Consider the following 13,882-nt stretch of genomic DNA (forward strand, 5'->3'; position numbering starts at 1 on the left):
CTCCTCCCCCAAGCTGTCCTTGTGGCAAAAATTTGAAATCATCATCATTATTATTATTATTATTTATTGGGATAAAGTGAACAGTATTATGGGTTTAATTAAAGAAAAAGTTTATCTTTTCATCTCTGCCTAGATTCTGACATTTAAAAAATTATTCTAAGATTTTGATGTGAGAATATTTTGGCTGAAAAAGGACTAAGTTGAGACATTATTACTTCTAATAACTTTTGACATTTTAGATTCTGAAGAATTGTCATCTTTATTTTGAAGTCATTAAATTGCCTAAATAGATGAACGCACACGTGCGCACGCACGCACACACACACACACACACACACACACACACACACACACACACACATGCGTGTGTATTTATATATCCATGGGCATAGACGTGACTATGGTTAAGGTGTTTTGCCCCCCAACCACATGTTTCTAGGTTCAGTCACACAGAATGGCAACTTTGGCAAGTGTCTCTTACTATAGCCCTGGGCCAACCATGGACCAAAGGTTTGTAAGAGGATTTGGTAGGCAGAAACTAAAAGAAGACCATTTTGTGTGTGTGTATGTGTGTGTGTGGATATTGAGTACGTTTATTGAGTACTTGGGTCTAGTTGATTTGACGGGCAGCATTTGAAAAATTAAAGTTTAGAGAAAATTTTAAAATTTGGCATATTAATATACTTTTCCAAGCTGAATCGGTGGAGAGGGGAGGCTGGTGTGCATGGATGACTGCTGGTCTTCCATAAAAATAGCCGTAGGTTGTGTGTTTGCTGGTGAGGCGACTTTCCACCCAGACTTGTGCTCTGGAGGGGAACTTCTTAGGTGCACCCATGGTCATTTGTGACCAACGGAATTGAGTTATATATATCACCATCATCATCGTTGTTTAATGTCTGCTTTCCATGCTGGCATGGGTTGGACGGTTTGACTGAGGACTGGTGAGCCAGAAGGCTGTACCAAGCTCAATATATATATATATATATATATATATATATTTATATATATATATATATATATTGAGCCTGGTACAGCCTTCTGGCTCACATAAAATATATGTCTTTGTGTGTGTGATTGTGTGTTTTATTTCTTGTTCTACACACCCATATCATCTCCCCACATCTACTATCAGCATAGTAGTAGTAATGGTGGTGAGGGTGGTGGTGTCAGAAGGAGCAAAGTACTAGCCATCTGGCCTATTAGTCATCATCAGCTGTTATTTTACTGATGACTACCACCACCCTCTCTCTCATCATCTGCTGTCCTTCCTGTCTGTTTTTGATTCTTGTGTATTGATTGTCATGCTATCCTCCTTCCCCTCCTTCCACCACCACCACCACCACTACATCTTCCCACTCCTTCCATGTCAACTTGAGATGTATTGCTCTGTGGCCCTGTTAGTCCAGTCAGTGTGAGCTTGGGGGTGGTGGTGGTGGTGACAATTATGCAATAGTATAAAAGTGTAGAGCTCTGAGTTGGTGGGTTGGTGGCATAGAGAAGGAGGTGCTCTGAGCAATTATTATTATTATTATTATTAATTATTATTATTATTATTATTATTATTATTAACAGGCTATTTATCTGCTTATTTGTAATTTTTAAAAAAAGTGTTACCGATAATTAATTAATACTTGTCAAGAGCTGGCAGAATAGTTAGTATGCTGGGCAAAATGTTTATTGACATTTCGTCTGCCCCTGACGTTTTGAGTTCAAATTCCACCGGGGTCAGCCTTGCCTTTCATCCATTCAGGATCAATAAATTAAGTAGCAGTGAAACACTGGGGTCAATGTAATCGACTAGACCCCTCCTCCTACATTTCAGGCCTTGTGCTTTTAGTAGAAAGGATTATTATTATTATTATTAAGGTGGCGAACTGGCAGAGTGCTGGACAAAATGCTTAGTGGTATTTCATCTGTCTTTATGTTGTGAGTTCAAATTCTGCTGAGGTTAGCTCTCATCCTTTTGGGGTCAGTGAAATAGGTGCCAGTCAAAGAATAGGGTAAATGTAATTGACGTCTCTCTCCCCTTGACTACTGCTTTGTGGCAAATTTGAAACCATTATTATTATTATTATTGGGGTCAACTTTGCCTTTCATCCTTTCGGGGTCGATAATTTAGTATTAGTTGCATACTGGGGTCGATCTACTCAACTGCTCCCCCCTCCCCAAATTTCAGGCCTTGTGTGGCACCTTGGGAAAGGTGCCATGATCGGTTGGTGTTTTTTACATGCCACTGGCACGGAAGCCAGTCAAGGTGGTGCTGGCATCTGCCATGTTTGGATGGTGCTTTTTATGTGTCACTGAACAACACTGCTTGTATAACAGTTACACTTGTTTACGATTAGTGTACAATGTCAAGACAGAGGGACACAGAAAAACATACATGACGGCACAAATACATGCATACATTAGGATGATGGTGATAGCTGCACAATAGGATTCTTTTAGTTTCGGTCAACCAGATCCACTCATATGGCCATGGTTCGCTTGGGCCTATAGTAGAAAACAAGTGCCCAACGTGCCATGCAGTGGGACTGAACCCAGATCCATATGGTTTTGAAGCAGATTTCTTAATCACATAGCCATACCCAACCTGTGTGTGTGTATGTGTGAGTAATATCTATATGCCTGTGTAGGGTTTGCTGATACATATTTACGAAGGACGTAAACCCTGGTAAGAAAACTGAAAAACCAGTGGTCTTTGAGTGAAATCCATTACTATATTTGTTCTTCACCGAGTTACAGGCACTCCCTTATTCTTACTATAAGAAATGCAGTGAACAATAAACCAAGTCAAGCAGAAAGCTCATCATCATGATTATTATTGTTCATCGATTGCAACTGAAAGTAAGAAAAAATAATAATAAATACTATAATGACTTATTCCCTCCTCCGCTTCTTCTGAACCACCACAGCAGCAGCAGCAGTCAGTCTCGAAAGACGAGAACACTGACCCAACTGGCCATGACGTCATTGAGGCACCATCGGGCAGGTCATATGCTGATGCTGTCAAGAGGTCTCTTCCCGAACCAGAACCGGTGCCAGCCTCCCAGACTCAATCAATTCACCATAAATATCACGAGAGCATTGTGCCTCAAAGATCTGGTCAGCTTCAGCAGGTGAGATGTTTCGAGGTCTACCAAAGGACTTTGCGGACAACAAGGCTAAAGCTAACAAGAGGGTTTTGCTGCTTTTTGGATGGTCTTCCTGCTGGTTCTTTGTTTAGCTTTTGGGCTGTTTTACTAACGTATCTTTTGTTTTATTATATTTATATATTTTTTATTGCTTTCAGCCATTTAAATTTTTATAAATTGCTTTGGAACCTTAAACTCTATTGCTTTGGGCTTTATTTTCAACTTGTTAACTTCATGTGTGTATGTATATCATATAATGCATACACACACACACACATCCTCATATATTTAGTATGTATATTGTCTTAAATTTATATACATTGTCACACACACACATGCGTATTGTCATATACATTATCATCATCATCGTTTAACGTTCGCCTCCCATGCTAGCATGGGTTGGACGATTTGACTGATCACTGGCGAACCAGATGGCTGCACCAGGCTCCGACCTGACCTGGCAGAGTTTCTACAGATGGATTATATATATATGTCATATAAGCATTGTGCATACACACACACACACACACACACACACACACACACACACACACACACACACACACACACACACACACACACCCATCATCGTCGTTTAACGTCCGCTTTCCATGCTAGCATGGGTTGGACGATTTGACTGAGGACTGGTGAACCAGATGGTTACAACAGGCTCCAATCTGATTTGGCAGAGTTTCTATAGCTGGATGCCCTTCCTAACGCCAGCCACTCCGGGTGTGTAGTGGGTGCTTTTACGTGCCACCAGCACGAGGGCCAGTCAGGCGGGTACTGGCAACGGCCACGCTTGAAATGGTGTATTTTACATGCCACCTGCACAGGAGCCAGTCCAGGGGCACTGGCAATGATCTCACTCGGATGTCTTACTGGCAAAGGCCACGCTCAAAATGGTGTATTACGTGTCACCTGCACAGGAGCCAGTCCATCGGCACTGACAACGATCTCTGACAAAGGAATAAGAAATTATGCGATGAAATGCATTAGATTAGCTTACAGCTGTTTCTGCTACAAAATGCAGTGCACTTATAACTAGATGCTTATGTATCACCCTATAGCTTCATCAGAGCTTCAAATATGAAGTTCACTTTTATTTGGGAAAACATTTACATTTATACATACATATATGTGCACAGAAACAGCTGTAAGCTAATGAAGTTCTTGACATAATTTCTTATTTCTTTGTTAATCTAATTTCTTATTACTGCTCTGTACTCAAGTGGGGCTCTTTTCTTAAGCACATGTATATTTCGTCCTAACACCACATTATCATTATTATTATTATTATTATTGCGATGCATTGTTTCCCTGGTGAGGTAATTATGGTTTTTCCTTAATAATTTGGAGCTTTTATACTTTTAATCTTATTTATTTTTTCTTCTCTTTCTGTAAAAATATCTTAACATGAAATGCACTTATCTATCTATCTCTATCTATCTATCTATCTATCTATCTATCTATCTATCTATCTTCCTTTCTTTCTTCCTTCTTAGATACACAGTGTTCATAAATTATCTTTGCAACTTCTACAATTTATTGTCTAGATGTGTAATGGAGCCCACATAGAAACTTCCTTATTTAACTATATATCTTCCAATAAACTCTGAGTTATCTCTGTTTTCCATTTGTTTCTGAATTTTTCAAATGGTAATGGTAATTTATGGACACCTTGTAAATAAATAAATATATATATTTTAATGTATCAGGACAATTACTCCCCTCCCAGACAATTCCCCTCCCCCCACAACAATTACCCCCTAGGACAATTACTCCCTTTGATTAATTACCCTCTGTCCAATATATCAAGTTTCAAATCATCATCTGTTGGTCTTCAGGGGTAATTGTCCTTGTGGGTGTTATTGTCCATGGGGGGGGGGGTAAATGTCCAAGACTCTTATCTATAATCTTTTTGTTTTTCTTTCTCACTCTATAGTGTCAACTGGTTGCTGACCATGTGGTTCCACAGGAAAGTGGAGTTGTTCACTCGTCTCCATCGAAAGAAGTGACCAAAAAGTAAGTTTCCAAGTTCATTAAAATATTTAGGGAGTCTATTCTTAATTTTCCTTGCTTTGGTCACCTGGGCATTCCACTGTCTTCTTCAACAACCTCCTTCAACCCCCTCACTCTCCTTGCCCCACTCTCTTTCCCCCTCCCATTTTTCTTTTACCACTCTCTCTCACTCCTCTCTCTCCCCCCTCTCCTTTACCTTATACTCTCCCACTCACTCTCCTTTCACTTCTCCCCTCCCTGCACTCCCCCTCCTCTCTCATTCTCCCTGTCCTTTCCCTTCTCCATCTCTCCTTCATCTTCCTCTCCATTTCTGCTTGTCTCTCTCCCATTTCTCTCCTGTCTTTCTTTTCTTAGTCTCTCTAATATCCTGTATTTTTTTCTTCCAAAGGGAAATATATGAAGAGACCAATAAGCATCTGTTACAACACCTGTCCAATTTAGTGCGGACTTACCTGGACATTGAAGACTCCATAAACAAGAAGCTGAGCCAGGTGTTGGCCGACAGTAAAAATGCGTCCGAGAGAGGGTCTCACTCGAACCACCTGGGCATTCCACAGTCTACCTCAGACAATGATTCTAGCCTGTCGAAACGGCAGAAACGTCGCTACAAATCAGCTGAACGACTTGATCTTGGCAATTGGATCCCTGGAGAACCATTCCAACGTGTCACCCGAGCCCGCTCGATGGATCCTATCCATCCGTTTACCAGTAACCGTAAGTGCTTTTTGGAATTTTAATTAATGGGATAATGTCAGTTTCAAATTTTGATCCAAGGCCAGTGTTTTTGACGGAGGGATAAATCAATGACTTTGACCCCAGCGTGTAACTGGTACTTATTTCATCAATCACAAAAGGATGAAAGGCAAAGTCAACCTCGGCTGAAGTTTTCGATTCAGAATGTAAAGGCAGATAAAATGTTACTAAGCATTTTGCTTGGTGTGTTAACGATGCTGCCTGCTTGCTGTCTTAATTAATGTGATAATATTAATTCTAATATTTGAGCGGTAAGGCTTTAATCTGTCACTCAGATTAGCACGACCACCTGGGCCTGGATGGCTTTTGCTGAACCTACTTTGGCATTCAGACTTTGTACGAATTCTTTCCTTCTTTGGTTAGTCTTGGAGACCATGGAAAACATAATGGCTGCAGTCTTTCCTCATTTTACTGTAAGTATATTTCTGTGTGTGTGTGTGTGTGTGTGTGTGTGTGTGTGTGTGTGTGTGTGTGTGTGTGTATGGATACTGTCTGACCCATGCAAGCATGGAAATGTGGCCGTTAAATGATGATTATGAATAGTGGTTTTGGTAAGAAAAACCCCATCTTTAACTCTCGTTTGTTATCTTTGCTGAAGAACCAATCTATGAGGAAACTCTGTTTACCATTTCAGAACACATTTCAAAGAAATATAAAGTTTCTAAAATGCAACGTAAGAGATTTTAATTCTTTGTTATTGTTTCCAATTTTTATATATTTATTTCGGCAATCTAGAAGAATCTGACCCAAGAGATGGAAGAACAAGTCAAAACCTCAGGCTACCTAGCTGACAAGATTATTCCTCACACAGTATTTAATTGTGTACAAGTCACACTTGCGTATAAACCTTGATGCAAAATTTTTTCCCTTCATAGTTTTAGCTTTGCTCCATGTCTAAGTTGCACCCCGGTTTTTTTCCCCACTTAAAATCAAATATAAACTATTGTGACTTATACACAAGTAAATACAGAAATAGCATTTAGAGTGACATCGCTAAGCAGTGATGTGTTTCAGTTCAAATATGCTTGAGGCATATTGAAATCCATCAGAAAAGCATTCACTGTTTTTTGTCGTGGAGAAATACTTTGCTGGAGACATACAGGTGTAAATACACAGTCATTTCACACTCCTTTAGATTCCATACTAAACATGAAATGTGTGACTGAGATGTGGCTCTTGAGCCACATTGGAGGACAGTGACTTTGTGACATTTTCATGAATTAGCAGGTGTGGCTGTGTGGTAAGAAACTCGCTTCTCAACCACATGTTTCTGGGTTCAGTCCTACTGCGTGGCACCTTGGGCAAGTGTCTTCTACCATAACTTTGAGCTGACCAATGCCTTGCGAGTGGATTTGGTAGACAGAAACTGAAAGAAGCCTGTAGTATATATGTATATATACATATGTGTGTGTGTGTGCGTGCATGCGCGCTTGCATCTGTGTTTGTTCCTCCACCATCACCTGACAACTAATTTTGGTGTGTTTACATCCCCATAACTTAGCGGCTTGGCAAAAGAGACAGATAGAATAAGTACTAGGCTTACAAAGAATAAGTCTTTTTTCAATTTGTTTGACTACAGGCGGTGCTCCAGCATGGCCAGTCGAATGGCTGAAACAAGTAAAAGAAAATTAAACATGGTGTTTAATTGTGACTTTGTCAGTCGGTGAGCTGAGGTTTTGGTGAGGTTATGTCTCCTGAGATGGATTCTTTCAGATGACAATTCCATCCATATATCATAAAGAGAATTCTTGTTACCTATTCAATCTCTTGCATGTATCAATGGCATTGGTATTGGTTCTTGTAGTTCTGTGAGTGAGGTGGTGAACAAGTACTCCTGGAGCAATTACAACACCACGTAGCACTTGACTTACGTTGCTCACAAACACTTTTATCTTTATTTTATTCTTCTCTTTATTGTTTTGTAATATTTGTTTTCAATATTCTTTCATTGGTTTATGATTATCTACATGATGGATTCATTTAAATGGTTTGTAATACGAAGCGGAAAAGACTGGCAGATTTGCGGATCATATGATGCATGCTTGTATAATCATGATATGTGTGTGTGTGTGTGTGCGTGCGCAGATATGTGTGAATGTGTGTGTATGTAAATATACATACGTACATACAGAGGAATCTCACCTGCTTTCTTTCTCTTTTTCTTGCATGCTTATGTATTGATGGTGGTGGTGGTGGTGGTGGTAATGATGTGAGCTTGGTCTGCTGTTGTTGAGATGTGTATGTGGCTGGTATGCCTTTCTCATTACTTTTCTGGAAATGCTGGTATTGAACCTCTTATCCCGAATCCAGATCTAATAGTAGCCAGATCTGCTAGAAATAACAGCCAAATCTCTATGAAATCACACTCCATCATCTGGCTATTTTTGAAACTGGTTAGCTTTGAGTTTCGCGGACTGTAGTAGTTCACCATGTGGCCATTTTGTTTTGGTTTCCAAGGCGCATGTGTCACATGATGCCAGATCAAACAGACCTTGCTTTAGAAATGTATTAATTTGTTCTTTACTTTCTGTTCTTTATTTTATATTTTTGGTATATACTTAGCCTGTGTCCAGAAATCAAAAAAAAAAAAAAAATCCCAAAATCTGGACCACCTCCGGTCCCAAGGTTGGTGGATAAGAGGTTTGGTACCTGTATTAAGTTACTGAAACATTTGGTCCCTGGAACTCATTAAGAGAATGTGTAATATTTGTTGCCAATATCAAGTTTTACCATTTGTCTTTCCACATTAGAGAACAATAATGTTATTGTTTAACTTATCAGATCTTATTCCAGTTATGACCATCCATACTTTTTATTTGTATATCTGACATATCATTTAATGTATCCTTGTTTAAGATGATGGAGTGTGATTTCATAGAGATTTGGCTGTTATTTCTAGCAGATCTGGCTACTATTAGATCTTCAATTGGCTCAATATATAATGTATGCTGCGCATAAGAAGCACTGGTGCTGGTCCCACTTCAGAAGCTTCCAATACACTCTGTAAAGTTGTGAGTGTTAAGAAGGGTATCCAGCTGTAGAATCTATTCTAAAATGAACAGTGGAACCCTGGTGCAGCTCTGTGGCTTGCCAGCTTCTATCAAACTGTCCAACTCATGTCAGCATGGAAATTGGGCGTTAAATGATGATGGTGTGGAGGTTTTATAAGTGCTTCTGGTAAAGTGTGTGTGTGTTCCTTGGCTCATATTTTTTGAGTAAAAAACTCAGTCTTATTCACATGTCTTCAACCCAAGTATTTTCACTTCTTCCTTTAGGCTCCCCGTTGGAAGAAAACAGAAAAGATGATTTACACAGTGCCAATACAGGATCAAGCACCACAGATGAAGGATTGGTACTCTCCCAGCAGCTTGGCAATAATATCTTCTCTGGTCCTGGTCTGGACAGCGATAGTGAAGAATTGATTAGTGGTAAGTTGTATATGTGTTCTATATACAGGGTGGTGCCAAAGTAGGTAATACAGGTAGGAAAAAAAGAAAACCCGTAATTTAATTTCATGTGATAATAATTTTAATGAATTAAGTATTATAACATTGATGTGATACTTACTGGATACCTACTTTTGCACCCCCTTTTGTATTAGGTTGGAAAGAAGTCCCATTGCATGGCACCTTGGGCAGTTCTGGTTTCGGTGCTAACCATTGCTGGTTTTGTTGGGTATGGTTATAGGAAACTGACTTTTCATCGCTTGTGTACACAGGAAAGGTTCAGCGACAAGTTTCCTCTTCAATAATAAGCTTTCAGTTGCTAAGTGATCTTCTTAATCAAGTGGCCATACCTCTTCCAGGTTCAGTTCCATCGTGTGGCACCTTGGGCAAATGCCTTTTACTGTAGCCCCAGGCCAGCTAATGCCTTGTCAACAAATCTGGTTGATGGAAACTTTGTGGAAGTCTGTTGTGTGTATGTGTGTTTGTGTGTGTGTGTGTGTGTAGATATAGGATTATACAGAACAGGGGTGGGGAAACTTCTTAGTGTGCTAGGCAAAAATTTCTAAAGAAAAAGGTTCGCGGTCGGATCAGAAGTTCTGACTCTTATATCTGTGTAAATCTTGTATATATCCACGTATAATTTGATATGCATTAACACATTAAATTAATGTGTAACATCTTCATTAATGCCTCCACTGAATTTAGGACATTTATATTACTTATGAGGTACTCTATATTTTTCAGCTAGAGTGTAGTTGGGTCTCGATGGGGTGGTACAAACCTAGCAATATGTGTTTTATAGGGGAAATAAAATCTCCGTTCAAATGGCAATCACCAGACAATTTCTGTTCAAGTCTAACTGTTTTAAGTTGTAGTGGAAACGTGACTTATTGTCGCAAATAGACATACGAGTATTGTATAAATTTTATAATTGAAAAATTTACTATATTTTGTACGTACGAGTATACCAGCCTGCGGGTGCAATACAAAATAAAATTGCGCCTGTGCATAGGGGTTTCCCCACCCCTGCTATAGAACATGTCAACATGTAGGGATGCCAAAAATGGCTAGGTACAATAACATAGGGTTCACAGTGAGGTAAAACAACCATGTAGGTATTGAGTGTTTGTAGGATGCTGTGGATATGTAAGGACCATCAGATCTTTTGGTTTACACACATGCACGTAAATGTGGTTCTCCTTCCCACCACTTCACAACTGGTGTTGGTTTGTTTATGTTCCATTAAATTAGTGGTTTGGTGAAAGAGATTGATAGAATAGGTATTAGGCTTAAAAAATATGTACTGCAGTTAGTGTATTTGACTAAACCCTTCAAATCAATGCCCCTACATGGCCACAGTCCAGGGACTGAAACAAGAAAAAAATATTTAAAAAAATTACAATACACTGGATTGGCAAGTTAACCTGTCTGAGCCAACAATAATGATATAGGCTTGAAAGTGGTGGTGGTCATTTTGAACTGAGCTGACCAATGCTAAATCAATAACCACCATGACGACGACGACGACCACTAGTACTGCTATCATCATTTGTTACCATGACAACCACCTCCAAAATGGTTATATGGGTTAAAAGTGAACAAAGGCGGTTTATAGTTTCACAGAGCAGAGTCCATCCTGAGAGCGACACTGTTTTGGAAACACAAAGGTCGAAGATGTTTAATGCTACTGTGTACGTGTACCTGTGTGTGTGTGTGTGTGTGTGTGTGTGTGTGTGTGTGTGTGTGTGTGTGTGTGTGTGTGAATGTGTTTTTGTAGTTTTCTTGTTTGTAATGTGGAGCGATTCCGTGTGTGTGTGTGGATGAGAGAGAAAGAGAGAGAGAAGTTCTTGCATGCATACCTCCACATGCCCACCCCTCCATACACATGCACCTGTCCACCCACCCCACCATTCATACCCCCACCCACACATCCCAGTACCATTTAGACTTACAAAGATGGCACTGAACACATCAGCTGAATTAGTCTCTTTCCTCCTCGATCCAAACTTCAAGGATATTTTCTTCTCGGAGATCCAGAGATTCCCTGTGAAATGTTCAGGTGGGACAACTTTAAGTCTCTATTTATGTGTTGTTTGCTTTGTTTCCTCGTTTTTCTTTTGTATTTTGTTGTTGTTCAGTTCTATATTTAAAAGATGAGGAATTATGTACATTATTTACATTATTTACATTTGACGGATATTTGTCCTCATCTTGTTTGTTGTTAACACAACGTTTCGGCTGATATACCCTCCAGCCTTCGTTAGGTGTCTTGGGGAAATTTCAAACCTGGGTTCTCATTCCTCATCTATTTTTCAATGTTATTATTCTGAGTTCAATTCCAGGCAGTGACCTGAATAATAACAATAATAATAATAATAATAATAATCTTAAAAGTAATTAATGCTCCATGTTTGACAAAAGTAAACTTAATTATAATAATAATAATAATATTGAAAAATACCTTAGGAATGAGAACCCACGTTTGTTGTTGTTGTTGTTTAATATTTAAAGATTATCAATTAGCATCGTTGCTCCTTCCCATACACACAATTGCGCCCCTCCTATTCCACCCACTCCCTTATGGCACCCTTACCCCACTCATTCCTACCCACCTTGTACCTTTAAGGGTTCACCTCCAACCCCTAATTATCACTTTTATTGCTTTTCTGCTCCAGCTTGGTCGTTTCCATCCCCTCTTCTAAAAGCACGAATAGTCATATAATCGTAGGACAGGTGTGGGTGTGTGGTGAGACATTTGCCTCCCAACCACGTGGTTCTGGGTTCAGTTCTACAGCATGGCCCCTTGGGCACGTGTATTCCACTATAGCGTTGGGCTGACCATAGCCTTGTGAGTGGATTTGGTTGACCAAAGAAGCCCATCATGTATCTGTGTGTCTTTGTGTCCGTGTTTGTACCCCACCACTTGACAACTGGTGTTGGTTTGTTTATGTCCCCATAAGTTAGCGGTTCAGCCAAAGAGGCCGATAGAATAAGTTCTAGGCTTTAAAAAAAATATGTAATGGGGTTGATTCATTTGATTAAAAATCCCTAAGGGCGGTGCTCCAGCATGGGTCACAGTCTAATGCCTGAAATGAGTAAAAGAACCCTCAGAGCATTGGGCAAAATGCTTAGCGCTGTTCTTCTGACTCTTTACATTTGGCGTTCAAATTCTGCCAAGGCCGACTTAGCTTTCATCCTTTAGGGATTGATAAAGCAAGTGTGAGTTGAGCACTGGGGGTTATATAATCGACCAGCTCCTTCTTCCAAAACTTCAGGCCTTGTGCCTATAGTCATCATCACCATCATCATCATACATCCGCTTTCCATGCTGGCATGGGTTGGACAGTTTGACTGGGGACTGGCAAGCTAGGTGGCTGCACCAGGCTCCAATCTGATCTGGCAATGTTTCTACAGCTGGATGCCCTTCCTAAGGCCAACCACTCTGAGAGTGTAGTGGGTGCTCTTTGTAGCAGAGGGCTCTTTGCTTTCTGAGTTCAAATACCATTGAGGTCCACTTGGTATTCGAATTACTGTATATGTTTACCAATGTATGTTTGGGATAATTTCGGCTGTTTTTCTCTGACATTCCTCTGCTGTAACCTCATTCGAAGACAATGGTTATGAAAACATCCAGTTTGAATATTTCAACTTTTTTGCACTTCTTTCTTCTCTCAGTAAAAATGGAAAACATATTTTATGTATTTTCACCTGTATAAAGGTCATTTTAATGTTTTAAAATATGATGAAATGTGAGGTGAGCAGAGGGCAAAGGTCATTTATTACAGAACACATTTAGTGATGTCTGTATGTATTTATGATCACCTTCTCTCCAAGGCCCCTACTACTACTACTACTACTACTACTACTACTACTACTACTACTACTACTGCAGCTGCTACTGCTACTACTACTACTAAGTTACGAGGACATAAACACACCAACATTGGTTGTGAAGCAGTGGTGGGAGTCAAAGACCATGAACACACACACACACACACACACACACACACACACACACACACACATGATGGGCTTCACACAGTTTCTGCCTATTAAATTCTCTAAAGGGCAGTGGTGGTATATGTGTGCGTGTGTCCTTTGTTTGACCCCACCACCACGTCACATCCAGTGTTGGTTTGTTTACATCCTCTGTCACAAGAAACTAATAGAATAAGTGGCGGAGTTAAAAGAAATTGAAGAAAGGAAAACACTGAAGTCCATGGCCACAGTCCAGTGACTGAAACAAAAGGTTAAAGATTGACCAGGGGTCAAGTTAATTAATCTGTGTCTTAATGACTCCCTTTCTTGTCATGCACAACTGCAAGGACTGAGACCCCGCCACTCCCCCACCCGATGAGACTGCAGCAGCAGCATCAGCAGCTCACCAGTGCTCTCACCCTCACCCCACCTTCCCACACTGTTCCAACTTGGGGGAGGGGTAGATTTATTGATGGGGAAGTGTTTCCTTATTCGCCCACCCTTCACTCCTCACTCCCTCCTGTCCCCTACTCCCATCTTCCTTTCTCC

At 40.1% G+C, this 13,882-nt stretch overlaps 1 protein-coding gene across 10 annotated transcripts in view; it reads left to right on the forward strand.

Annotated features, from left to right (window-relative positions):
* LOC106868309 (A-kinase anchor protein 9) overlaps positions 1–13,882 on the forward strand; it is a 351,276-nt gene that overhangs the window by 209,597 nt on the left and 127,797 nt on the right. For 7 of the 10 annotated variants that reach the window (XM_052970882.1, XM_052970883.1, XM_052970887.1 and 4 more), the window contains 5 exons: positions 2,916–3,119; positions 5,080–5,159; positions 5,545–5,870; positions 6,544–6,582; positions 9,185–9,337. In XM_052970882.1, coding sequence (XP_052826842.1) covers positions 2,916–3,119; positions 5,080–5,159; positions 5,545–5,870; positions 6,544–6,582; positions 9,185–9,337 — 802 coding nt within the window. The remainder of the gene's footprint in view (positions 1–2,915; positions 3,120–5,079; positions 5,160–5,544; positions 5,871–6,543; positions 6,583–9,184; positions 9,338–13,882) is intronic. The other 3 variants (XM_052970881.1, XM_052970884.1, XM_052970889.1) reach the window with 3 other exon arrangements.

This window comes from Octopus bimaculoides, chromosome 9 (assembly GCF_001194135.2).
Source record: "Octopus bimaculoides isolate UCB-OBI-ISO-001 chromosome 9, ASM119413v2, whole genome shotgun sequence".
NCBI lineage: Eukaryota > Metazoa > Mollusca > Cephalopoda > Octopoda > Octopodidae > Octopus > Octopus bimaculoides.